General features: G+C 37.7%; 1 protein-coding gene across 3 annotated transcripts; it reads left to right on the forward strand.

The window, feature by feature from the left end:
• Positions 1-1,444: 1,444 nt before the first annotated feature.
• tbc1d8b (TBC1 domain family member 8B) lies at positions 1,445-24,782 on the forward strand. Of its 3 annotated transcripts, XM_055198951.2 has the most exons (21): positions 1,447-1,781; positions 4,013-4,123; positions 4,224-4,342; positions 6,084-6,306; positions 7,213-7,453; positions 7,590-7,797; positions 8,094-8,261; positions 8,395-8,496; positions 9,161-9,311; positions 9,389-9,603; positions 11,017-11,134; positions 13,646-13,931; positions 14,071-14,197; positions 14,472-14,570; positions 15,284-15,352; positions 15,658-15,898; positions 16,020-16,085; positions 17,329-17,409; positions 17,881-17,922; positions 18,018-18,115; positions 22,385-24,782. In XM_055198951.2, exons 1-21 carry the CDS (start codon positions 1,655-1,657, stop codon positions 22,955-22,957), a joined length of 3,465 nt encoding a protein of 1,154 aa, XP_055054926.2. In that variant the 5' UTR covers positions 1,447-1,654; the 3' UTR covers positions 22,958-24,782. The 3 variants fall into 3 exon arrangements, 2 of the variants coding, with proteins under 2 accessions (XP_055054926.2, XP_055054928.2); XM_055198953.2 differs by lacking the exon at positions 17,329-17,409; XR_012365574.1 differs by lacking the exons at positions 15,284-15,352; positions 15,658-15,898; positions 16,020-16,085; ... (2 more) ...; positions 18,018-18,115; positions 22,385-24,782 and having other exon boundaries at positions 1,445-1,781; positions 13,646-13,933; positions 14,072-14,197; positions 14,472-14,494.
• The last annotated feature ends 2,185 nt before the right edge of the window (positions 24,783-26,967 follow it).

Consider the following 26,967-nt stretch of genomic DNA (forward strand, 5'->3'; position numbering starts at 1 on the left):
AAAAAAACATCTCCCCTTAGAATGCTGTTGGTGTCGCCTATTTACAAGGAATATGAGGTGGCCTGAAAAAAATTTCAGTCAGAAGAATTTTTTTCACTTTAATCCATGAAAAAGGCTGTGTCTCATGTGACCTTGTTATTTGTGCACACTGTGACTGTACAAATCACAACACATAGATGGAGAAAGTTTGCGTTGTTTTGTCGCTTATTGGGAGCAGTGTGCTAGCTGGAGCCATTCACTTCCAGTCTTTGTGCTAAGCTAAGCTAGCAGGGGCTGCGTCAGACAGAGTTACAGCACGCATTGAGATGAGAAAGGTATGTGTGGACTTATCTAACTCTGGGGGATACGGTAAATAAGCTAAATTCCCAAAATCTGGGTGTGTTCCTTAACTAGACACAAAATTTGTTTATTAACACAACCGTTTTAAGAATGTACACCCTTGGAGTCATGGTGTGGTTCATTTATAAACTATGGCATAGATACCAACATCATTATTAAATTTTCTTTATTAAAATAAGTTTAATGAAAGAATTTGCTGTTTATATTGGTCAATTTAAAGGGATAGTTCACCGAAAAATGAACATTTTGTCATTATTTACTCACCCTTATGTCATTTGAACCTCCAAAGTCTTTGTTCTGGTGTTTGGGGTTTTGTTGTTACTTTGTGAGTGGATGACCAAGGCGGTGCACTTTCCTCTTCCATAGTAATCAGAAAACGCTTCAAAAGACCCAAATAACTTCACTGTCATATATTTTTTGTTGTCCTGAAGACGTTTATTCCTCTACTTTGTTGTTGTGGATATCTTTGTTGTTTCAGTTGTTACACATTAATTTTAAATTAAGACAACAGTTCAGACACCATGAATGTGCACTAAAAGAGAGGCACAGGTCAAGACGTTTATCAAATAATGGATCATATTTTAGTTGGATTTCACCCAACCATTTTATATGCCTTATAACACTTAAAAATTTGGCACGGGTCCATTGGACATATTTGTTTAACACTTTTGGGCGAGGTCCCTTTGAAGCTTATAAAGGCGGTCATTAAAGTTTTTGTCCCTTTAATGTGGAAAAGTCACTTCTGTTTATAGTAGTGTAAAATGAAATGTTGTCTCAAATGTTGTGATTGTTCGGTTTAAAGATTTAAGGCATTTTAATAAATTTATAAATTCGTGAGAAACATTTTGTAACACCAGTCCTATAAAAAAAATCATAGCAACTGTAGTACCACAGGCAGCATATACATTCCCTAAGTTTTAAACTGACTCTCCTTTCAATCAGCCTCTAAATTTATTTTTAAAAAATGTTAAAAAAAATAAATGATGTGTTTGTAACAGGTTTGTACATTGTTGTGCAGTATAAAAATGAAGTGACTGCCCCTTTAAATAATTCGCAACAAAAAACACCGTGAGGATTGTGGGAAATGTAGTTTACTGTTCTCAAGAGTATCGCTCTCCTCCGTTCACCGGGGCAGAGGTGGAAGACTACAATCCTAATGACGCGGCTGTAGCCGCCTTTGGCTTGCTTTCTGTCGACGTGGGAAAAGGTTTGCGAGCGCATCAGCCCAAAACAACATTCAGTCTATGGGTGTATGCGCGTGAGGTGATCGCAGTGTCATGCGCGAGGACGCGTATCTCTGAACACAAATACCAGCATGTGGCTTAAACCCGAAGAGGTGCTTCTGAAAAACGCGCTGAAATTATGGGTTACGGAAAAATCCAACGATTACTTTGTGCTGCAGCGCAGACGCGGATACGGAGAGGACGGCGGGGGATTGACAGGTACCGTGAACGCGCCGATATCTGTGTGCACGCGATCAACTTGACAGACTCCATATCTTTAATACATGTAGTAAACGTATCCCACCCATGTCTTAAGTTAAATGTGACGGTGTTTTTTTAGTGTTCCACCATAAAATGTATCTCAGTTGACTGTGTTATTTGTAATCTTGTAGATTAGATTTCAGGTGCTTTTGCAACAGGTTAAGGGTTAAATGTAAAGATATGGTGTTTGTTTAAGTTTCAACGTTAGCGGGCTTATTTGTTCCTCACGTTTGATTGTTGACGTCACCACTGCGGTAAACTATGCATCTGCATGAAATGCAACATTCCTATAGATAGTGTAGTTTCAAACGCTGTACTCTCTAATTCTTGGGTTTAACACAAAGAGGATTATTTCGGTCAGTCTGAACTTCATCTACTGTTTTTGACAGGAATGGTTGCGTCACGATGTGACGTCAAGATGTTGAGCTTTTCGTGTGAATTCAGTATGTTTAGATCAACATGTTGTTGATGTACCATATTTTGATATGTGAGTATTATCTTGTTGTTTGATAATAATGGGACTGGCAGCACAGTACGGCAATAAAAAGTCATTAATAATAATGCATTCTTACCAAAATCATACTGAAAGGACTTCTTGATAAGTGTTATGAATTGTGAATATCGAAAGTAGAAGAAACACTAAACAGTGCAAAAGCAGGATAACGTTTGATGTAATTTCAAAATGATTCAATCTTTGTTTCTTTTAACGTAGATCAGAGACCCTGCCCGTGATGTGTTACTGTAACAATATGTGCCCAGTTAAATTTGGTGGAAATCATTGCATTAGCAATAGTGAAGATCTACATAGAGTTGAAAAGGTTAATTGTAACATAACTTTTATAAAAATATTTGTGCAATAATTAATTATAATAATAAATAAAACTAAGAAATTAAACTAATGCATTCCATTATAAACACTGCTATGAACCACCAGATTTTTACTATTAAAAACATTACATAATTATTTTATATGGTGTGATTTGTGTCTTATTCAGTAGGATTTAATTGTGTTTTATTGATTCCCATCTGTCAGATAACATCCCACGAATAGAATCCAGCAAATTACCCACAGAGACCATTATACGTTCCCATTAAATCCATTAGAATTTCTTTAATGCTTCCTAATTTTAGCATTTTGATTTGCTGTGGTATTTTAATATGGGACTGAAAAAAGGTGGTACCATGTTACAGGTCAAAAATATGTTAGTACTTGTTTAAAAACCATAATAGTACTTTTTAGTGAGTGTTGCATTAGAAATTCATTTGCATTGATCTGATTTGCAGTGGTTGGTGTTGGGTCACCAGTGAAAGCTCAAATGTCTGCTTCGTGTCACGTTTTCGCCGAACGGCTAGCTCAAAGAAATACATGGTTTAAATGATGCTTGTTAGTAAGCTAATTATTGGTTGTACTGTGGTTACTGACTCACTTTTGCTTTGGAGTTCATTGTCATGGCAACTTGTGCTTTATGTCTAAGGGCCATAAGACACCAGCATTGGCTTTTCTGCAGCAGTATATATGAGCACTGCTGTTTTACTGCAGAAAGGACAGAGAGATGTCAAACCTTATCAGCTCAAATAGATTATCTATGTAATTAGTTTATATAGCAGTCCTGTGTGCCTGTTAAAATACCACAATCAAAAGCCAATCAAACTAGGATATGAAACATGCATTTAGCCCTGTAGACTACATTAAAGTGATACCAACCAGACCATCAGGCCATTCAAGATGTACACTATAAAAAAATATGTTATCAGTAAGGGGGCGTGCAAACCAAAGCATTTGAGCGCAGCTGAAAATGCCAGGCGGACGCTGACTGTAGGCGCTTGCCAGCTTTTTTCACTTCTGCTTTGTTTATCAGTCGCTAAACGATGCGGCGGTTGGTTGTTGTGATATTTGTCCTGCCCCTCCTCCACTGTAATTGGACATCCGACTGACAGTGACATTGACAAGCTGAGCTTTTCACCCAAAGTTGCTCTGATAAAACCCACCAGCTGCTGGCTTTTTTTGAAAAGCGCAGCGCTTCAATTGGAAACAATTTAAAACATGAATAAATGTTAATGTTGATAAATGTTAATGTCCATGTTTTGACACTTGCATAAATTCAAGGTTTAAAGTGATACAGCCAACTTTCACAATTTCTAATTACAGTATATGTTTCTATAATATATTGTTTTTTTATTTGTTTTAGGCCTACTGGTTGGAACGCTCGACACAGTTTTCGACTCCACAGCCAAAGTGGCCCCGTTCCGCATTTTACACCAGACTCCCGACTCTCAGGTGTACTGGAACGTCGCCTGCGGTGAGGAAGAACTGCTGTGCACAGTGTTTTTGTTTGTGAAGGGCATGACTCTTAGTTTATTTAGATCCTGATATACTGTAACATGTTGGTGTGTGTACAGGAGCATCTTTAGAGGAGATCTCACTGCATTGGGACTGGTTGCAGCAGAATATCATCAGAACTCTCTCTGTGTTTGACTCTGGAGAAGACATCACCAGCTTTGTCCAGGGAAAGATACGGGTGAGAGATTAAGCACACACTTATTTTCAATTGTTAAATGGCACCAAACACATATTGCTTTTCCTTTACTGTATTTTAAATTTTAGACCAACTTGCGGTGTTGATTCCAACAGCAGCATATTTATGTCACTCGAGTCCTTTTAAGGGAAGTAAAGTTGCTTGGCAGCCATATTGGTAGTGCCCTAGTTATCATAGTGATATCATAGATGCTTTTCAGGACAAACTGTTCATCAGCCTTATTGTTCTTGTTCTGATGGGCCTGTATTACTTCCCTTAGAGGAACACACTTTCATCAACAGATATTTACACACCCCTATGTCATCCAAGATGTTTGTTTTTCTTTGTTCAGTCAAGAAGAAATTAAGTTTTTTGAGGAAAACATTCCATGATTTTTCTCCATATAGTGGACTTTAGTGGACCTCAACAGTTTACCGTATTTTTCGGTCTATAAGCCGCGTTTTTTTTCATAACTTGGCTGGTGCTGCGTCTTATAGTCAGGTGCGCCTTGTAAGTCAGTATGAATTAATTTTGACATTTATGAGGCAAGAGACATCATTACCGTCTACAGCCGGGAGAGTCCGCCATATGCTGCTTCTGTATTTATGTAATTCAATAGATTCTGTAATGTGGAATGACGAGTATGCGAACTTCACGCTTGTTGGCTTGTTCGGTTATTTTAGCCTATTTAACCTTCCAGGTAAGTTCTGTATGCTATGGTTTATCGTTTAAATAACTGATAATATTACTTTAACGTACAGACATCTATTCAGCCTGGTGTTCTGTCTGCTATAGTTTAGTTGAATAACTTGCCTTTCCAGATTAAATGTCTGTTCTTCAGCTTGGACTTTGTGAAATAATATGCTAAATAAATGCGACGTATAGTTATTTCGTCTTAATGATGCACTTTTGAATGATGCGGCTTATACTCTGGTGTGGCTTATAGTCCGGAAAGTTGGTACAGTTTCAGTGCAGTTTAAAATTGCAATTTTAATGCAGCTTCAATTGGCTCTAGTTATCCCAACCGAGGCATAAGGGTTTTATTTAGCGAAACAATCATAATTTTCGGAAAAAAAAAGTACAATAAAACAACAACTACTCACCATGCACTACCCGTGTGACGCGCAAGTGTGACTTTACATATTACGTTATCACGTCTAAAGGTCTTGCCATTACATATGTGAAACGTACACTTGCGGACCATTTTAAACAATAAATTGACACAAAGACATCAATTACTATAATTTCACATACAACAACGTGGAAGCAGTCCCCTTTCTCCACACTTGTAAACACTGAAGCGGTAGTTTAGCATATGTCAAGCACATCACACGGCTAGTGCATGACGATCGTTTCGCCAGATAAGACCCTTATGCCTCGGTTGGGATCATTTGGACCCCTTTTGAAGCTGCATTGAACCAGCAATTTCAAAACTGTAAACTGTTGAAATTCACTAAAGTCCACTATATGGAGAACAATCCTGGAATGTTTTCCTCAAAAAACTTTTTTTTCTCTCGACTGAACAAAGAAAGCCACAAACATCTTGGATGACATGAGGGTGAATAAATGATCAGAATTGTATTTTTTATGAAAGTGGAATATTCCTTTAAGGGAGAAGTTCAAACTGATCACACTGGGTAATGACAATAATATCATAAACTGCGCTTCTTAAATCACACAAGTCTATCTAATGCTTATACTGTATATACTACATCTCCTTCCCTAATGTCACTCGTTTGTGTAGGGACTGATAGCAGAAGAGCGCTCGTCTGCATGTGATGAGGAGGATCCCGAACGGTTCCGGGAGGCAGTGCTGCGTTTCGAGCGCCTGTTCGGTTTGCCTCAGAGAGAGAAGCTAGTGACGTATTACTCTTGCAGCTACTGGAGAGGACGAGTACCGAACCAGGGCTGGATCTACCTCAGCACCAACTTCCTGTGTTTCTACTCTTACATGCTGGGCAATGAGGGTTAGTTACATGCTCACTCACACTTTTACACATTATTTTTACGTCGAGACATGCACACATGAACAAAACTGCGAGAAAGCCAGAAAAGGCGTTTATATGCAACACGAAATCGGGGTAATGCAGTAATCTACATTTTGATTAATCCATTTGATAAAAAAACATGATTTACACATTTTCATAACCTTACATGTTATCGACATATTAAGCATAATCAGGGGAAGACTGTGCATGTTAATGCACTCATTGAATGTAATTCTTTTAATGGGATTTGCATGCTGTTCAATTGTAGGTTTAAAGGTGCAGTGTGTAGATTTAAGCGGCATCTAGCAGTGAGATTGTGAATTGCAACCACCGTTTTTCGAAACCCATAGAGAAGCTACGGTTGCCGCCACAGGACAAACATGTCGGTGTCTAAGACAAAATGCAATAGTGAAAAAACACGATCTGTAGAGCAGTTTGTCCGTTTTGGTCTACTGTAAAAACATGGCGGCACAAAGGGGACCCGCTGTGTATCTAGATAAAAATTGCTCATTCTAAGGTAATAAAAACAATACAGTTCATTATGTAAGGTCTTCATACACCACTGATAATATAGTTATGTAGATTATATTGCATTTCTGTCATTAGATCGTTTTAAAATGTACACACTGCACCTTTAAATTGACCCTTTATACGCCACAGGGTCTGTCTACAGCACTGTAGATGTTTGTAGGACACATAATTGCTATTGTGTAAACATTGTAGGTGCATATAAAATCTTTAAAAAGATTTTATTTCTTTACATTTTTAAAAAAAGATTTTATATTTTGAACAGCGCTAAGACATAACTGTGCAGTAATCTATAGTAACAGTAACTTACTGTAACCGTTTCCAATCTCTCACACAATTTGTGCATTTCTTGCGCAGTCAAACTAGTGTTTCCCTGGGATGAGGTGAGCCGACTGGAACGCACATCGAGCGTGTTGTTGGCGGAGAGCATCCGCGTGCGTGTGCGTGGAGAGGATCATTTCTTCTCGATGCTCATGCGACTCCAGCAGACGTACCTGATCATGCAGCAGCTGGCCGACTACGCTATTGTGCGCTTCTTTGACAAGGAAACATTTCACGCAGAACATCCACTAGCCAACCCTCTTCACATCACACAGAGGTGCATCCATATTTTTCTATTCATTTAATTCTGTAAGTTAAATGCATAGCAGAATATTTGTGTGGTTTATAAATTTGATCTACGGCTTTGTTCCAGTACACTTTAGACTTTACTCTCCTTATTATATGTTTTTCAGGGCTCTAGAAATACATGCACGGAATCAGTCATTCCGAGCGTTTTTCCGGTTGGCTCAGGAAGAAAACCTCTGTGAAGTGTACGAGAGTTTCCTCTGGGTTCCTTTCAGCCATGTCAACACGCTTGGAAAAATCTGCGTATCTGAGAACTATCTGTGCTACGCCAGCCAGGACGGTTCCCAGTGCCATCTCATAATACCTATTTGGGAGGTGTGTGTTCACTGAAATGTTTCTCTGCAAAGAAATCTGAGCCCACACTGTCCTGGTGAGGACTGATAGTTACAATTAAAAAATTAATTTGATGTGGCAGCCATACGTTTATATATTTTCCAATTATTATTATTATTATTATTATGAAATGTGCTATTCGTAGTAAGCTGTGATTGATTCATTTTGTAAGCAAAAGTGACCTCTAAAAAGGTTTATAGATATAAAGCAGATGAAAGAAGTTTGTGTTGCACTACTATTAATGTTTATGTGTTTTTTGCATTAATGTGCACCTGCAGATATTTAGTGTAGAGCTGCCAGATCGCAATTCGCGGGCTCTGACTGTGTGTATGCGTGGCAAGAGAGCGTTGCGATTTTCGGAGGTTCGGGATTTTGAACGACTTGCCGCCACCATCCGCAGGAAATGTGGGGCAGTGGGAAGTCCCCAGCATTCCTTTAGCAATCCGGTATTGTATCTACTCTCAAACCATTACTTGTGTATATATATATCACCATTAAACCACTATTATGACTAAATATGGAAAAGCATATGGTGTCTCATTGGATGTTGGGTTGCATTCATGTGTGTGTCTCTTTGAGGATGAGGAGGGTGTGATGGTGGGCCAGAGTCAAGCCGTGAGCACTGAAGCTCTCATGAATGTCTTTCATCCACACGACGCAGAAAACCTCGACCCCAAAATGGTATGTTAGCCAGTGGCGGCCGGTGACTTCTTTTTTCGCTCGATGCGAAGTTCGTCACAACATGTATGTAGCCCGTTATGTGTGTGGTTCTTTTTTTCAAAATATTTGTTCTGCACATCGAGAGATCCTGTGTGCATCACGTGTCATGTCAAAATAAGTGCCTGCTGCAGATGTGTCTAAAGGGTTTATGATAAAAGAGACGCTCACGTTTGCCAGATACTCCCATAATCTCATGAATAATCAAAGTTTACTGTTAAGGGAGTGTCTTACGTGTATTTTGTGAATGTGAGCGTCTCTTTTATCATAAACGGTCTAGAGGCATGTGCAGCAGGCACTTATTTTGACAAAACACGTGATGCACATAGTGAACATGACACAACAAACACATATTTTGAAAAGCAAGCAACACACATGACACTCCGAACACTTATTTTAAATTAGCGCCCCTCGGATGAGCAGTCACGAGCGGTCACTGATGTTAGCCTCTTTACAATAGCATTTGATTTCAATTATTGATTATCATCAATTATTGATGCCTTACTCAGTCAATATTAAAGATATCAAGGTTATATTTACACAGAATGTTACATTATGTAGGATGATTTTATGTAAAAAAACTGTAAATCACAAAAATGCACTGACATGCTAACATTGTGATTGACAGCTGAAAGAGCGGATGAAGGAGCAGTCGTGGCAGATCCACTTTGCCGAATACGGTCGTGGAACCGGAATGTTTTGCACCAAAAAAACACGCGATCTCATAGTACGAGGAGTCCCAGAGACCCTCAGAGGAGAACTGTGGATGCTCTTCTCAGGTGTGTGTGCATTATTCGGGATGTATGGGCGTATGTGTGTTTATAATTTTTTAATTGTGCGTCTATGTGGGTTACAGGTGCAGTACATGACATGACCTCTAATCCTGGGTATTACGGACGGTTGCTGGAGGAGTGTATGGGCAGTAGCTCTCTCGCATGTGATGAGATTGAGCGAGATCTGCATCGGTCTCTACCCGAGCACCCAGCTTTCCAGAGCGACACAGGCATCTCAGCCCTCCGCCGAGTCCTGACTGCTTATGCTCACCGAAACCCCAAAATCGGCTACTGTCAGGTAAAAACGCACATGCTGGAAAAAAATGCTTGGAAAAGATGTAAAGTGATATGGGGATAAAAGCAGATCTTGACTAAGAGTACAACATGATTTGCATTTTATACTACCAGGACAGTAAAAAAAATAAAATCTCTAAATATCTAAGATTATTAAAGGATTAGTCAATTTTCTTAAAAGAATAATCCAGATAATTTACTCACCACCATGTCATCCAAAATGTTGATGTCTTTCTTTGTTCAGTCGAGAAAAAATTATGTTTTTTGAGGAAAACATTGCAGGATTTTTCTCATTTTAATGGACTTTAATAGAGCCCAACATTTAATACTTAACTCAACACTTAACAGTTTTTTTCAACAGAGTTTCAAAGGACTATAAACAATCCCAAACGATGCATAAGGGTCTTATCTAGCAAACGATTGTCATTTTTGACAAGAAAAATAAAAAATATGTACTTTTAAACCACAACTTCTCGTCTAGGTCCGGTCCAGCCCGACCTAACGTAAATGCGTAGTGACGTAGGGAGGTCACGTGTTACATATATAAAACGCACATTTGCGGACCATTTTAAACAATAAACTGCCACAAAGACATTAATTAGTATCAGTTGACATACAACAATGTAGGAACGGTCCTCTTTCAGGACGCTTGTAAACACTGGGGCGGAGTTTCGCGTTCGTCCTTTGTGACCTCTTGACGTCATGACGTATTGCGTGGGGTCAGCTGGCGCATCACGACCGGATCTACATGACGAGAAGTGGTGCTTTAAAGGTGTATATTTGTTGTTTTTGTTGTCGGAAATGGCAGTCGTTTTGCTGGATGGGGCCCTTGTGCCTCGTTTGGGATCGTTTATAGTCCTTTGAAACTCGTTGAAAAAAGTGTTAAGTATTAAATGTTATGCTCTATTAAAGTCCATTAAAATGAGAAAAATCCTGCAATGTTTTCCTCAAAAAACATAATTTCTTCTCGACTGAACAAAGAAAGACATCAACATTTTGGATGACATGGTGGTGAGTAAATTATCTGGATTTGTCTTTTAAGAAAATGGACTAATCCTTTAAATGCCTCCTTTGTAACTTTCAAGATTTTATCACAAACTTTTAGTGGGGTGCTCACTCAAATTCTTTTCTCACCGACACATTTTTCAAACGCATATTAAAGACAGTATTTATTAACAGACTTCCCCCTTTTCAGATCATGATTTACTGTTAAATTGTTTCTCCAAACGTGCAGTCTACTCTACTCCATATATAATGCAGATATAAACAGTAAACAAACCTTCATATATATTGTAACTTGCTATGTATTAAAATCTTGAAAGACATTTGAGGGATTTCAGTCTATTCCTTGCACAAAAGTATTGTATGCTTTATAAAATGTGTTATGTACTGTATATTCACTTGTTTATCCCTCCAGGCCATGAATATCTTGACTTCAGTGTTGCTGCTGTATGCTAAAGAGGAAGAAGCCTTCTGGCTGTTGGTAGCTGTATGTGAAAGAATGCTCCCAGACTACTTCAACCGCAGAATCATCGGTAGGTGTGTGAGAGAGTTTGTTACTGTATGTAAACCTCATACTGGGGAGGTATTATTCAATTGGAAGCTTACCCCAATTTCACAGTCATGACAGTGCCAGAATTTTAATGGAAGTGTTTCACCTCACACTCAAATGAAAGCCATCCATGAAGTGAATTGTAATAACTGAGCTTAATCTATGAAACTGTCCGTCTTTTTCTTTATAGTCAGGGTGCATTATGAATTTGTTAAATACCACTTTTAGGTGCAAAGACAAGAAGTAAGCAATTCATAGGTTGACAATGAATATATAATAAATATATTATATAGTTCACACAAATATGTGACCCTTGACCACAAATGACAGTCAGATTGGTCATTTTTTATATTTGAGCTTTCCATTGATTTATGGTTTGTTATGATAGGACAATATTTGCCACATATACAGTACTGTGCTAAAGTCTTAGGCCACCATCCCAGAATTAGATTTGTTGTTTTTGTGATGTTATAGTGATCATATATAAGTGTTTCTCAGTCTCTTTAATAGAATACATCCAGAAAATACATGAAATGTGTATATAGTATTAAAGGGGTCATGGCATAAAAATCTGACATTTCCATGTTTAAGTGCCATGATTGGGTCCCCAGTGCTTTTATTAACCTAGAAAATGTGAAAAATATCAACCCAGTAACTTAGTTTTGGTAAACCATTCTCTGCAAGCATGTGAAAAAAAGGTTATTGAAATTTGGCTCCCCTTGTGATGTCAGAAGGAGCTCTTATTATAATAATACCGCTCCTAAATCTGCACTTTCCAACCACAGCACTGCCATTTAGTGCAGAGAGGTAGAGATAGAGAAAATAATTCACAGCAAAATTAAGTTTCAATTTCAACAACCACCTTTATTGTGATCAGTGTTTGCACTTCATCCGCTCATTTGCATTTTAAAGGACACACCCAAAACGGCACATTTTTGCGAACACCTACAAAGTGGCAATTTTAACATGCCATGATAAATTATTTATATGGTATTTTGAGCTAAAACTTGACATATGTGCTCTGGGAACACCAAAGATTTATTTGACATCTTAAAAAAGTCTTGTGACATGGTCCCTTTAAAAACTGTAAACTGATGTGTCAAGTTTTTAGGGTAAACTCCCCTTCCACTTTAGCAATAGCAGGAAATTGCAGAATCGCTTAAACATAAATCAAATTAAATCCTAATTTCTCATTTTAAAGAAATGTGTCTTTTTACTTCATTCTGCTCAAGATGTGTTTAGTGCCAAGAGAGGTCACACTAAACACCAACGATGCCTAAAGAAGACATTTAGTCCTGAAAATGTAATTGTTATATATTTTTTGTACACATTTTCTGTTTGTATCTTAACAAACTAGATTTAAAAACTTCTAAAACAACGAGTCTGGTGGTGGTGGCCTAAGACTTTTTGCACAGTACTGTAAATCTATTTAAACATCTAGAATTTGACGTTGCAAAAAAATCTAAATATTGAGAAAATTGTCTTTAGAGTTATCTAACTGAAGTCCTTAGCAACACATATTACTAATGATAAATACTTTTTTATATATTTACAGTAGGATATTTACAAAATATTTTTATGGAACTTAATATTTTCTAATCTATGATTTTTTGCATAAAAATTTATAATTTTGACCCTTTCAATGTATTGCTGGCTATTGCTGACTTATGTTTTGTGGTCCAGGGTCACATATGACAATTCTCAATTTTTTACTCACCCTTATGCAATCTCAGATTTATAAATCATTCTTTCTTTTTTTTAGGTTAACTATTGAGACAAAAACATAAAGGTGGTTTCAATGAACTGCTCAACAGCCACAAGACAGTTAAAGGGGATATTTTTAAGACTATAAATAAATATTAAATGTCCCCAGAGCATGTAGGTGAAGTTTTAGCTCAAAGTACCATAAAGATAATTTATTATAGAATGTAAAAATTGCCACTTTGTAGGAGTGAGCAAAAATGTGCCATTTTTGGGTGTGTCCTTTTTAAATGCAAATGATCTGATCTCTGCACTAAATGGCAGTGCCGTGCTTGAATAGTGCAGATTAGGGGGCGGTATTATCCCCTTCTGACATCACAAGGAGAGCAAAATTTCAATAACCTATTTTTCACATGCTTGCAGAGAATGGTTTATCAAAATTAAGTTACTGGGTTGATCTTTTTCACATTTTCTAGGTTGGGGACCCAATTATAGCACTTAAACATGACAAAAGTCAGATTGTTATGATATGTCCCCTTTAAGACTTGATAGTGTGGTTTTATGTGACTTGAAAGCAAAGCTACTAAAGAGTTTTACAAATAAAAATAATTCTATGTACCTCATTTCAAAATAGTGTTGTGTTTGAGTGGTCCAATATGTCTAAACATTTGTAGATGGGGGCAGTAAGAGTATTTGTACATTAAGAGTTTACTGTAGTAGGAGTATTTGACAAAACGAATCCCTATTTGTGGTGCAGATATTACACACTATAATAAACCAGTTTGTTTCTTAGGAGCGCTGGTGGACCAGGCCGTGTTTGAAGAGCTGATCCGTGAGCATCTTACCCAACTGACCGAGCACATGACAGATCTTTCCTTCTTCTCATCGGTGTCGTTGTCATGGTTCCTGACTCTCTTCATTAGCGTGCTGCCAATAGAAAGCGCTGTGAATGTGGTCGACTGTTTCTTTTATGATGGAATCAAAGCAATCCTGCAGCTCGGCCTTGCCGTCCTCGACTACAATATGGACAATCTGCTGTGTTGTCATGACGACGCAGAAGCTGTCACTGTCCTCAACAGGTGATTAACACATCCTACATCCTTAACCCACATACGTTACACAGAATGGATCATGAAATCAAAAAGTCTTTTTTTTTGTAATAAAACAAAATAAAGAACAGAAACTCAACCTGTGTTCATATTTGTTTTTGTCCTTCAGGTTTTTTGACAATGTCACAAATAAAGACAGTCCCCTCCCAGCTACCGTACAGCAGGCGTCAGCGACAGCCAATGACAAATCAATACAAAGGGTTGACATCAGTGATCTTATCAAAGAGGCATATGAGGTAAATGTTGTACATATTTCAATACACTATAGTGAAAATAATCTATCCATCCATCCATTTATTTAACTTTTTACCTACCTAAGCACTATATTTAACATGTTGATGTCTTTGTCAATTAAGAATTTATCACCTGTAGTCATGGTGACAGATTTTATTGGAAAGTGTTGTGTAATAAAAAGGTGCAAATTTGCCAATACTCATAAACTAAACGGTTGCTGGGAATTAAGGTGAAAGCTCTGGTGTCTGAAACCAATTAATGAAGCTTTTCTTCCAGAAATATGGAGACATCCGTACAGAGGAAGTGGAAAACATGCGGAAGAGGAACAAGTTGTACGTTATTCAAACCCTCGAAGACACAACAAAACAAAATGTAGTAAGTACAAACAAAACATTAAAATCACTCTTGAACAATGCATTTGTTTTATATTTAATAGATAATAATACTAAGTAATTCTTAATAAAGAAGAAACGCAACTGAAGTAGATGCTGCAATTTAAGCAAAAAATAATTTAGAATTTTTTTTAAATAGCTGAACTGTTAAAGGAACAGTATGTAGGATTGTGGCCAAACTGGTATTGCAATCACAAAACTTATGGCTAAAACTGGTACTGCAATCACACAACTGGTGGCCTATACACAACATGACAACATAAACATCAGTTGAGGGCTGCACTGTTGTCAGTGATATAAGTATTTGAAATGAAAATGATTTCTTAATGTCTAGTGACATATCAGGGCCATTTTATGATTAATTGATACATTTTTCTTACATACTGTTCTTTTAAAGTTCATAGTTTTCCCAAAAATGAAAATTCTGTCATCGTTTTCTCACTCATGTTGTTATAAACCTGTATATTTATTTTCTTCTTCTGATGAACACAAAGGTAAATATTTTGAGCAATGTTTGTAACTAAACCGATCAGAGGGCCCATTGACTTCCATAGTAGGATAAAATAATACTATTACAGTCAATGGGGCCTCTGATTGGTTGAGAGTGAGAAAATGATAACAGAACTTACATTTTTGGGTGAACTATCCCTTTAAACATGCAAATAGCAACACTTACAATTTTCTCTGTTTTTGCAGTTGCGAGTTGTTGCTCAAGATGTAAAGTTCAGCGCTGCTCAGCTGGATGAACTGTACGTGCTATTTAAGGTAAGTTATATTTTAACAAACCATTACATGACAGTACATGCAATACATCTCAAAATACTACCAATGCCAGAGTCATTTATCTATAAAGTGCTATTGTGTCGGCACCAATAGCCCGTGTTTAGCGCACCCCAAGTTCGATTCCCATCTCTGAGGTCCTTTGCCAATCCCGCTCCTCTATCTCCACTTTCCTGTCTACACTCCACTATACTGTCTAAAAAAGCCCAAAAAATATAACTTTAAAAAAGTACTTTTGTAAGTAGTTATGTGAGTGTGTACATGACAACCGTACATTTGTGTGTGTTAAGAGGCAACATTTCGTGAGCTGCTACTGGTCCGTGTCAAGTCCTGCACTGCACAACCATGACCCCAGCCTGCCATATCTGGATCAGTACCAGCTGGATCAGTCCCAGTTTAGCAGTCTGTTTAACCTGTTGCAGCAGTGGACCACACATACACATTTACGCACGCTGGCGCGGTCAGCTTTCAATCTTCTGGATGAGAATGGAGATGGACTGGTGAACTTCAAGGAATTTGTAAGCGGTCTGGGTAAGAGCACCCTGACCCTGACCTTAAATGACTGCACTTTGACCTTCCACCGTACTGCATTACATACGTTACAACCTGTCAGATTCATTCAAATGTATTTTGACATGTATGTGTGTTGCAGATATCTTATACAACAGATCATTTACAGAAAAGCTCAAGTTTTTCTTCAAATTGCACCTTCAGTCAGGTAACTCTACTGTATGTTTTATTTCATTTTAGGAGCTTTGTTTGTACATAAAATATGGTTATGTACGAATATGATTGTGATTGTTTTATATATTTTAACATTTTATTGTAGTTCTTTTCTATATATCTGATGCCTCTGCAATGTGTCTAATTGCCTTTATGATTTATTCTTCTAACTTCTTCTTTTGTAATCTGAATATCTGACTGCTCTAATCTATAATCCTGTTTGAGCAATTTACTTTTCCAAAATTACAGATTTTAAATTGTTTAGATTTATTAAAGAAACACTTTCCCGGAAAAATCTTAGATTTAAAGGGACACTCCCCTTTTTTTAAATATGCTAATTTTCCAGCTCCCCTAGACTTAAACATTTGAATTTTACCATTTTGGAATCCATTCAGCTGATCTTCGGGTCTGGCGGTAGCACTTTTAGCATAGCTTAGCATAATCAATTGAATCTGATTGGACCATTGGCATTGTACTTGAGAATAACCAAAGAGTTTCTATACTCTCAGACTGGGGTAGTGGTCAATGACTTTGCTGATGTGGTATGGCTGCGGCAGGCGTAGTGATGTTGCAGACTGGCCGAAGGTAGTCCCCTTGGTTCAATAGCAGGGGACTGTTTTCGGGCACTGGGTAGTGTCACTGTGCCAGCTGCAGCCATTTTGCGGCGGCGGGGTCCTTGATTGTTACGCCAGAATGAGAGTATAGTTCCTAGCTATATCTACCTAGAAAATTGCAACTTTTAATTTTCTGTCAGTCTTAGTACACAATGTAACTACAGAAGAGTCAAGTTTTAAATAGGAAAAATATCGAAACTCTTTGGTTATTTTTTAGCTCGATGCTGGTGGTCTAGTCGGATTCAGTGGATTATGCTAAGCTATGCTAAAAGTGCTAGCGCCAGACCTGGAGATCAGCTGAATGGATTCCAAAACTGTAAGATTCAAATGTTTGACTCTATGGGAACTGGAAAATGAGAATATTTCCAAGGAAATGTAATGTCCCTTTAAATGCTTATCTGAAATGCATAATTGCAATGACAAACCATTACAAGCCCAGATTTTTAACAAATATGACACTACTGCTACCTTAAATCTTGATGCATGTATATGCCTTGTGCTTGTGGTATTTCAAAACGATATAATTATATTTATTTCAAAGGACAACTCTTTTAACTAAAGCTATTAACATCAGTGGGATGTGTTTTTTTTTTGCATGTCTGGGTATTTTGTGTGTTTCTTCAGGGACGCAGGAGTGTAAGACTTTAAAGTCATCTAGATTTTTTCCTCCGGCTGAAGATCACTCTTTCTCCGCTCATCTTTCTCGTCAGCTCTTTCTTTATGTGCCTATTTACTCTTTATCCTTTCACACTTGCTCCTTTCTTCTGGGATGTTTTATGTGGCATTGATTTATTTTGTGGTGTTTGTGTTTTTCCACGTATTTGTGCTTGTGTGTGGGTTAACTCATGATAAAACTCATACACAGACACTTTGTCTTGACAAGAGTATCATATGTAATTGCATGTATAGTATACCTGAATCCATCTAACTGTACGTTTACTGTCGCTGAGGTGGTACCCTAAGGTTCCGTTTTGTACCTTTACAGGTATACAAAACATAATACAATGTTGTACCTTTTGGGGTACATTACTGTACCTTATTGTGTTAACTGTAACTGTACCTTAATGTGTTAACTGTTTTGATAATGTGTTGAAAGTGAACCTTTGAGGGTACCATCACAGTGACAGAAAAGGTATATTTTAAACCTTTTTTTATGCTTTCCTTTTATCCGTATAGACTCGGCAGACGACGGAGTGATCAGGAGATGTCCAGAGAAAGGTGAAGTATTCAAAACCTATTATCACAGTTCTCTTGTAAGGTTTTACAGATCAATAGTGTATTAATGGAATAATATGATATATTTCACCCCTCAGGTCGTGCTAAAGTCGACCTTCAGGAATATCTGAAACAGTGGCAGGAAGACTTGCAGCGCAGGGAAGAAAATATTAAAGATCTGCCCAGAATTAACCAGGTATATACATCCATTACAGATGCATCTATTATAGAGGACACATTTCAAGGTTATAAATAGCACCGTCCAGTCATTCTGTGAGATATTTTACTAAATTAGCTAACTAGATATATTTTTCAGTATGGCAGTAGCTGTAGATAGATAGCTGTATTGTGTAGCTATATGTGATGTGGTGAAATAATGTATAATGTAGATTGTTGGGGCACACAGCCTTGTGTCTGATCGAGCAAAGGCTATAATGTAGCTTGCAAAGTTTGGTGTATTTTACTGAATCAGTTCATTGGATATTTTATTTCAATAAACTGCTCCAAAAACAATTGACTTAACATTATTCTCCATGGGCCGGTTGCACCAGCTGGAGTGAAAAATAGATGGCTGTAAGCCCTATGTCGGGCTTAACTACGTCTGGCTTTGTGAAATATATTTACGCCTGTTGCACCATCTGAAACTACAACCTGGAGCAGCTTAGCTCAGCATAGAAGATGTGCATTTCCGTGTTTGCATTTAACTACGGTGATATTTGGGACGCCATTCGCGTTACTATGGTTACAAACTCCTCTTAAATGCTTGCCAGTGCGCTCTCTCTCAGGATGCGTGCATCTCGTGCAGACCCATCAAACACAACCTGCATTAACTAAACAAAAGATTTTCCTTTTTGCACAAAAGGAAATAATTTGCGGATTAATTCTAAGAGTTTCACTAAATTCACTAAAAAAACAAAGCTGTTAATAAGTTCTCTATCTTCTAAATATCTAAGTATAAGAATTTATTGGTACGGTCTCTCTATCTGCCATGCATGAAAGCACACTGCTCGCATATCCTGTGCATTAGACGTGCTAATTTCTCCTTAATTAATTTTTTTCTATTTTTTGCCATAGAAACAAATCAAAAACATTATAGTTATGCACTTGACGTAAGATTTAGTCTCAGACATGCACAACACCTATATATATATTCTACATTTATATATATATATTACTAAAATACTAAAAATAATTAAATATCAAAATTGGTATACATTTTGAGCTGTTAGGTCGAATTTCACGGAAAATGTCAGTTGTTTATCAACAAACATAAGGATAATTTTTAATTAATATATTTATTATTTTCAAATGAACAGTTTACAGAGTAAATTCAACATGAATTTAAACAATCTTTCCTAACCACCCTACCTCACACCTTCATAGACTGCACACACAAATAATCATTTATATATAAATAGGCAATTACATGGCATTGAGCTGGTATGTAGGATTTGGAAGAAAACATTAATAATTTAATAATAATAATAATAACATTAAGCATCCATAAAGGTTAAAAAACAGTAGCATGCAATTTTATTTTTAATGCTGTGAAATGTATTGTTGTTAGTATTAAAATGTTTTGTGCAAGGTACTGTGTGAAAAACAACTTTTAACCATTAGGGACTTGTTTTAATTCATATTAATTAATGTGTGACTCTGCCTATGAAAACCCAGCTAAAGTCATTTTTGGTGATTTTCTGTTTTCTACAAAAAAATCATATACATAATGTAAAGAACATTCTGTGAAAATATAACCTTGATATCTTTAATATTGACTGAGTAAGGTCATGTCAAAGATTAAAATCAACTGTGAACTCAAACTTTGATGTTCCTAATCTTATAAATAGATTATGAGACTTTAACCTGGATTTCACCGACACGCTCACAATCTTGTAGTTATACATTTAAAGAGGTAGTGTCCTGTTGAATTGCTTTAATGTAGTTATCTGATAAGTAGATACCAGTGTAGCTATCTATGCTTTAACTACATTACATTAGCAGCTTGTAGAGCATACATTTAATACTACAGAATGAAAATAGCTTTGAAACTGGGATACTGTGAACGATCGATGCAGATTACATTCCATTAACCCTTTGAAGATGTATTCGGTTGACTCTTGAATCCTATGGGATGAGTGTAGTGGCGGATAACTAAAAGTGAAAGTGTAGGGTTACACAAATACAGTAAGTGTGCTTTTAATAGAAATATGAGTATTTCTTCTTTGATGACAGCAGGAGAGATTCACTGCAGTTGTCAGTTGTCAGTTGTGTTGCAGTCGTGGCTATTGGAACATTAGTACAGTTCCTTGAACTTTGTTTCTGTACACATGGGCTGTTTTATCATCCTGATCAATAGTGTATGCATTTAGATGTTTGATATTGATGTCCTCTTTGCCTATCTGACCTTGTAACACAGATCTATTCCTGTTCTCTGGCATAGTTTATTTAGGAGCCTGTGAGTCTGATCTCACTGCTCTGTCCTTGTTCTTGTCATCAGACATAAGGCTGATTTATACTTCTGTGTCAGACCTACGGCATACCCTCTATGCCAGAGCCTCTACGCTAGGGGTGGGCGATATGACCAAAATCTTCTATTACGATAGGATTCATTTTATATCATGATAACAATATGTATCACAGTAGATTTTTTTATGTTTTAATAAGGTTTTTCTGTTGTTAAAATCTTTAATATCATAGACATGTTCATAATTCTCACAAAAACTTTATACAAGCATAAAAAAAGATAAAAACAAACAAAACTCAAGCTCTCTGAAAATAAACAGTCAATGATAAAGTAATGATAATAAATAATTATGTATGTATGTATATATTTTTTATTTAAGGTAGAAAAGTGATTTAGTCAAGAGCAGCGAGAGATTTTGTCTCAATGTTGTTTGATAAACATGAGTGACAGACAGGAGCAAAATTAGGTAACTTCCCCTTTAAGACCGGATCCAATATACTGTTACACATGCGTTTTCTCTTTTAGCTGTTTACTTTCTCTTAAGCCCTAAATGGTCATGTTTATGAGGATACTTGCAAAGACTATATATATGTATTTAAGGCCAATAAAGCAGCAAAAATGCTCGCAAGCTTAATGAGCAGCCGTTGCGCGACTTGCGCGCTCCTCACAGACAGAAAGAGCAGCGGTTGCGCGACTGGCGCGCTTCTCGCACACAGAAAAAGCGGACGCATATAGATCTGTTGTTTGTGTTTCAATGGCTTAAAATAACTTGTTTTAAAACTGCGGTGCTTAAAACGTGTACAAACGTTACGTTTTCGTTACCGCGGCACAGAAGCGTGATGTGGGCGCGTAACCTTGATAGAGACGATAGTCCAAAATCTGTATCGGTTGACACATTTCTACCGTTTAATCTTGTCTACCGTTTATCGCCCACCCCTACTCTGCACCATGGGATACACGTCGGTTTTTATTTATACTTTTGCATCGTTGGCATGCAATTACACATGCAGACCACTAGTAGGCAGATTCCACGGACATGTTACTTGTGTAACCTACAGTTTCAAGCTGAAAGCCGAAGATGAAGCGGCTTGTTGGGGACATTTTTGGAGCAGCATCCGCTGTGATGTCGGTAAATAGACAGCGACATTTGTTGCAGCTTGAGCTGTTTAATAATTTTTTTCATCGTTGCAAACAGAAATGTATATGATGCAGATTTTTTTGACCTGAGGGAGTGGTTCTAGCAAACCAATCAAAGTGCTTGCGGCCTGCATAGAATTTACGCATTGTTACATTTTTGGAGAGGTGCGCGTCAAGCTACGCAGTGCTACGCACAACCTAAAGCACAGATACGGTGCAAGGAGAAGTATAAATCATGCTTTAGGTCATTACATAAAAGCCAAATAAATATAATTCAGGTTAATTCAGTTGCAATGCTTTGAATTGAGTTGGAGGTCTGTTAACTTGAAAAAGCATGCATATGTCTTACTGCTTGACCTTTTATCACATTGAGGACATCTTTTCAAAACATACAGGGTTTTATCCATTGATATTTCAGACAATAATCACTATTAGGGGAATGGTCTGCCCTTTTGCCATGTGGAACTGTGTTGTTGCCTCAACCTAGATGAATTAATACATACCTATCTTTTTTGCGTGCACTGTACAACGCATTGTGAATGTGTTAGCATTTAGCCTAGACCCATGGTACAAAAAAAGTTTTATTTTGTGGCACCATACTTACTGGTATAACTCCTCATGTAACAGTCTTTAAATAGGGAAAACATGGAAGTGTTTGGTGGCTTCCCCGTTTGGTACCATAGGAATGAATGGGTCTAGGCTAAATGCTAACACATTCACAGTGCACACATTGAAAAAGATAGATATGTATTAATTCGTCCAAGTTGAGGTAATAACATGGTTTGGTGTGGCAAAAGGGTAGACTATTCCTTTAAAGCACTAGGTTCACACATCTTGCTCTTATTCACTCTGTATGTATTCCAGGCGCAGTTTATCGGTCTGACAAAGACTCTGTACGGTCTGTTTCACGGTAACGAAGAAGAGGAGAGCCTGTACCGTGCCGTGGCACGAGTGACCAGCCTATTGTTGCGCATGGAGGAAGTGGGACGTAAACTACAGGAGGGCAGTCCACAGAAAACACCCCAAACTACACCCACCAACTCGCAAAGCACAGCTCAGCAGCCCGATGTCTCCCCAACTCCACCCATCAGCCCTGAAACACCCGCTGAGTGCGAAGACACCCCGGAGCCACCCGACTCTCCGGTCAGTCAACGTGAAACTGCACCATCCAACTCAGACATTACCCCTAACTCAGCCTCGCGGCCCTCTACGCCCACCAGCAGTCCGACCGGAACCAACAGCCCCGCCTTGGACACACCCACAGACACGCCCAGCTCGCCCTCCGCTGTCAGAGACGGAGACTGGAGTTTCTCCTTCGAGCAGGTTCTCGCTTCTCTTCTGAACGAACCGTGTGTCGTTCGCTTCTTTGAACGGGCTGTGGACACAGACGCTCTGATTGCACGTGCACGTAAAAACCAGCTTAAAGACAAACACTAAAGACAGGAACACACACGATATTCGAGCAATCACAGCAAAACACTGCCCTAAAAGCCATAAACGCTCTCTCTCTCGCTCCATTACCCCCTCTTCCCTTTTTCTTTCCTATTCTCTTATTTTATGCAACTTGGTCAGTGTTTGTGATTGGAAGTCATGTTGTTACAGTGCACATGCAAACGTAAAGGGTGAATTACAATGCAAAGGGATAAAAGAAATGTATTTTCGCTTTATGCATAATTTAGACTGCAAAGTCAGATGTGTGTCAAGTGTGAGGTAATGTGGTAATGAATTGCGTTGAATGTTATAGATGTAATATACAGTAGATATAAGATGATGGGTAAGGCGTTATGGAGATGATTGTATAAGGTATTATGATCTAATGCAATGCAACAATGACTTTCAGGTATTATGATGTAAAATAATTGATGGGTGGGAGGAAATCATGAACAGTAGATGTGATTTGGGATGATGGCATGTATGTTAAAGGTTTGCCTGCTTTATCCATTAAGTAACCTCAGAACATTCCTTGAGTTCACACGCACATCCACGTCACCTAACCGTCATTCCCAGCACACGTACACATAACAGGAATTGCATTCACTACAGAATGAGCGAGGATATTAAAGGGAAATGCTATGCTGTTGAACTGCTCAAAAACAGATATTGATTTAAAACATCTTAGTCCATGCCGCAAATGTCACTTTACATTGCTTACACTGCTAATGTCATTTTATAGTTGCTTTAAAAACTTGTTTATAGATGCTAGTAGTTGGACTATACAGTACTGTACAGGAGGCGGAGCTTAGTGTTGTAACTCACTGTGTTCTGGGTGGAACTGTGTTGCACCATTTTGGTTCCCAATTTCAGTTGTTTAATACTGATTTACCAAATGTGTTTGTGTCTGCAAACCGGAATCCGGAACTGTGTTGCACCATTTTGGTTCCCAATTTTAATTGTTTAATTCTGATTTACTGAATGTGTTTGTGTCTACAAACCGGAATCTGTGGTTTATGCCTTATTCATTTTTTGATTCAGGTCTTTAGTGCAAATATCACAAGTGCTTCCATACAAAAGCTCTAATTTTGTCCTCATATATATATATATATATATATATATATATATATATATATATAAAAAGAGTTGATAAATATAGCGAACATCTGACTGCAGTTTTGCTAAATAATTTTCCAAATATATTTTATTTTGGCATAGAACAAGAATATTTTTTCCATAATATTATGAATTGCTTTAGCCAGAGAAATATGTAAATCTGTTGCACTGTAAATTATATTCAAAGTAAAGTAATTTAGTCTTGTCAGAACGTTCAAGTTGTGCAAATAACACGTAAGTTGTATGATGCTTAAAAAAAGGACCACTGAATATGCAGACTTGTTCTTAACTTTGTGTAAATGCTGAGAGCTTGTGATGTTGAATGCAAGAATATACAAAAAAAGAGAAATTGATGTTTTGTTTCACTCTGTGGTTATTCTGTTGAAATACACCAGCTGACGTTTTTCTGTGACTAATGAAGTTATTTCATTCGTCGAAAGGGCACCTCTGCTTAAGAAGACATATTTTTCTGTATAATTGGTTGGTGGAAATCTATCTACTGAAGTTTTTGGAAAAAACACAGACTGTAAATGTTCCATATTGTCACTCTTGCTGTTTGCTACGTGTACTGCAGGGTAATAGTGTGGTTGTTTAGTTTTTTATTTTATTTTATATTTTTTATTCTACAAACCTTTATTTGTTACAATCTGTTTGTGCCTCATAAATTCACATTATGGAAGTCTGTAATGATAAAATAAAATGTATGAAGAAATTATCTCTTTTCTCACAAATGATTGGTTTAACTTTTTTATTGGAATTGTAAACATCTTAGCTCAACAGCTCAATGTATCACTGCTTAACATCATGTGAGAATTTTTATTTATTATAAAAAGTAATGTGAAACATTCTAAGGCTTTTCATAATGAAGATGGTTAACCCTGGGTTATTCTAAACCCTGGGTTAACAGATTCATGGGTTATCTGTTTCATGTTTCACACTGTCCATACTTAACCAGGGGTAAAGAGATAACACTGGGCATTCATAATCTGATGTTTCACTGTACATTCCTAAACCCTGGATTAACGTTTTCTTTCGTATATTTGGGGTCATGATTGGATAAAAGGCATTACTTTGTTTTGTTTACTGTTGGTTAGGTTACCAATACCACCGTCATTAGCCCAAACAGTCTGATGGAAACGCACCTAAATCGCATTTCGTTGTTTGTCTTTTTTTGCGAATTTTGAAAAGATTCGCTTCACGTGAATGGAAACCGAGGGGTAACCTTCCGATCTCTCTAATGAAGCCAACACGGAAGTGACTTAAACTGCAATTCATCGACTGGCCGCTTGAGGCTGGCTCCAAAAGGGAGTCAATTCCCATAGACTCCCATGTTAAAAATGGCCAACTTTACAGTAGAAAATAATATGTTTACAGCCTGGTACAAAAAGTGTTTTTGGCCTATATAGCTAATTTTGCCCTTCATGACAACTGTGAGGGGGGTGAATTTTTTTGTAACTCATCCGTTTAGATTATATTAAGCCTTAAACTTCTGCATAATTAAGGGCGTGGCCGCTTGAGTGTCGGTTGAACAGCCACTGCTGTCACTAGACTCGCGCTAGGCGGGCGTGGTTTCACCTCAGCTTCACCCATGTCCCGCCTCTTTACCCATTTTCGGTTTTCCGCGAGTAATTCGCGGGGACGCGCGGCCAAGATGGCGACGGCAGGCAACGCCTACTTTAAGCTTCAAAAGCGATCTTCACAAACCAATGGGTGACGTCACGGACACTACGTCCATATTTTTTACGGTCTATGATGGAAACCCATAGCTGCGTTTACATTACATTTTAAATTGCGCAAATTAAAAATATTGAAAATACGCCAATGTTTCAAATGAGTGATGGAAACGACAAATTTCGATTAAAAATCCCTTAATTCGTAAAAAATATTTACGCTCGCTTGAAGTGTTTTTTGATTAATGCGAATGGAAACGCATATGCCGAATAAATCTGATGTAGCGAACATTAAACCCACTTGATTGACCGTCAAGCTGTTTCCGCCAGAGTTATGTTTACCATATATGGAGCTCGACGTCGTCGCAAAAATGCTGCATTCCTTCTTCTGTGGACAGCATTCAGTTTGGCAGCTGCTAATACATTTACTTGCCCCACCGTGACCACATGCAGTCCTGTGTCTCCACGCGTAAGTTACTTTGTTTTGTTTACTGTTATGTTGGTTACTAGGTTACCAATACCACCGTCATTCGCCCAAACAACTTGATGGAAACGCGGCTAATTCACATTTCTTTGTTTTTCTTTTATTTTTGCGAATTTTGAAAAGATTCGCTTCACGTTTGGATGGAACCCAACTAACGACACATTTAGATAAAAAATCCCTTAATTTTGCAAAAAAAATACGCTCGCGTGGTTTTTGATTTATGCGAAAAAGAGTAAATGCGAATAATGGGAGATGGAGACGTATTTGCCGAATTAATTCTGAAGTAGCGAACATTAGAAACCCATGTCCTTGTTAATGTGCCTTCATCAAAAATGCTGCACGGCTAATACACTTAACGTTATAACTCAATTTTTTCACGCGTAAGTTACCTTGTTTTGTTTACTGTTGCTAGGTCACCAATATTGCCGTCATTCGCTCAAACAACTTGATGGAAACGCACCTAATTCGCATTTCTTTGTTTTTCTCCTTTTTGAGAATTTTGAAAAGATTTGGATGGAAACTAGCTGCGTTTCTACACTTTAAATTGCGCAAATTCAAAATACGGCCAATAGAGATAGAAACACGTCAATATGTTTCAGTTTCCCTCACCATGAATTCATGCGTATTTGAAGTATCGCATAAGAAACGAGTAATGGAAACGCCAAATTTTGATTAAAACTCCCTTAATTTGCAAAAAATGCGAAAATGCGAATAATGGGAAATGGAATGGGAAAAAGATTCGCTCA

This window comes from Misgurnus anguillicaudatus, chromosome 22 (genome assembly GCF_027580225.2).
Source record: "Misgurnus anguillicaudatus chromosome 22, ASM2758022v2, whole genome shotgun sequence".
Lineage (NCBI taxonomy): Eukaryota > Metazoa > Chordata > Actinopteri > Cypriniformes > Cobitidae > Misgurnus > Misgurnus anguillicaudatus.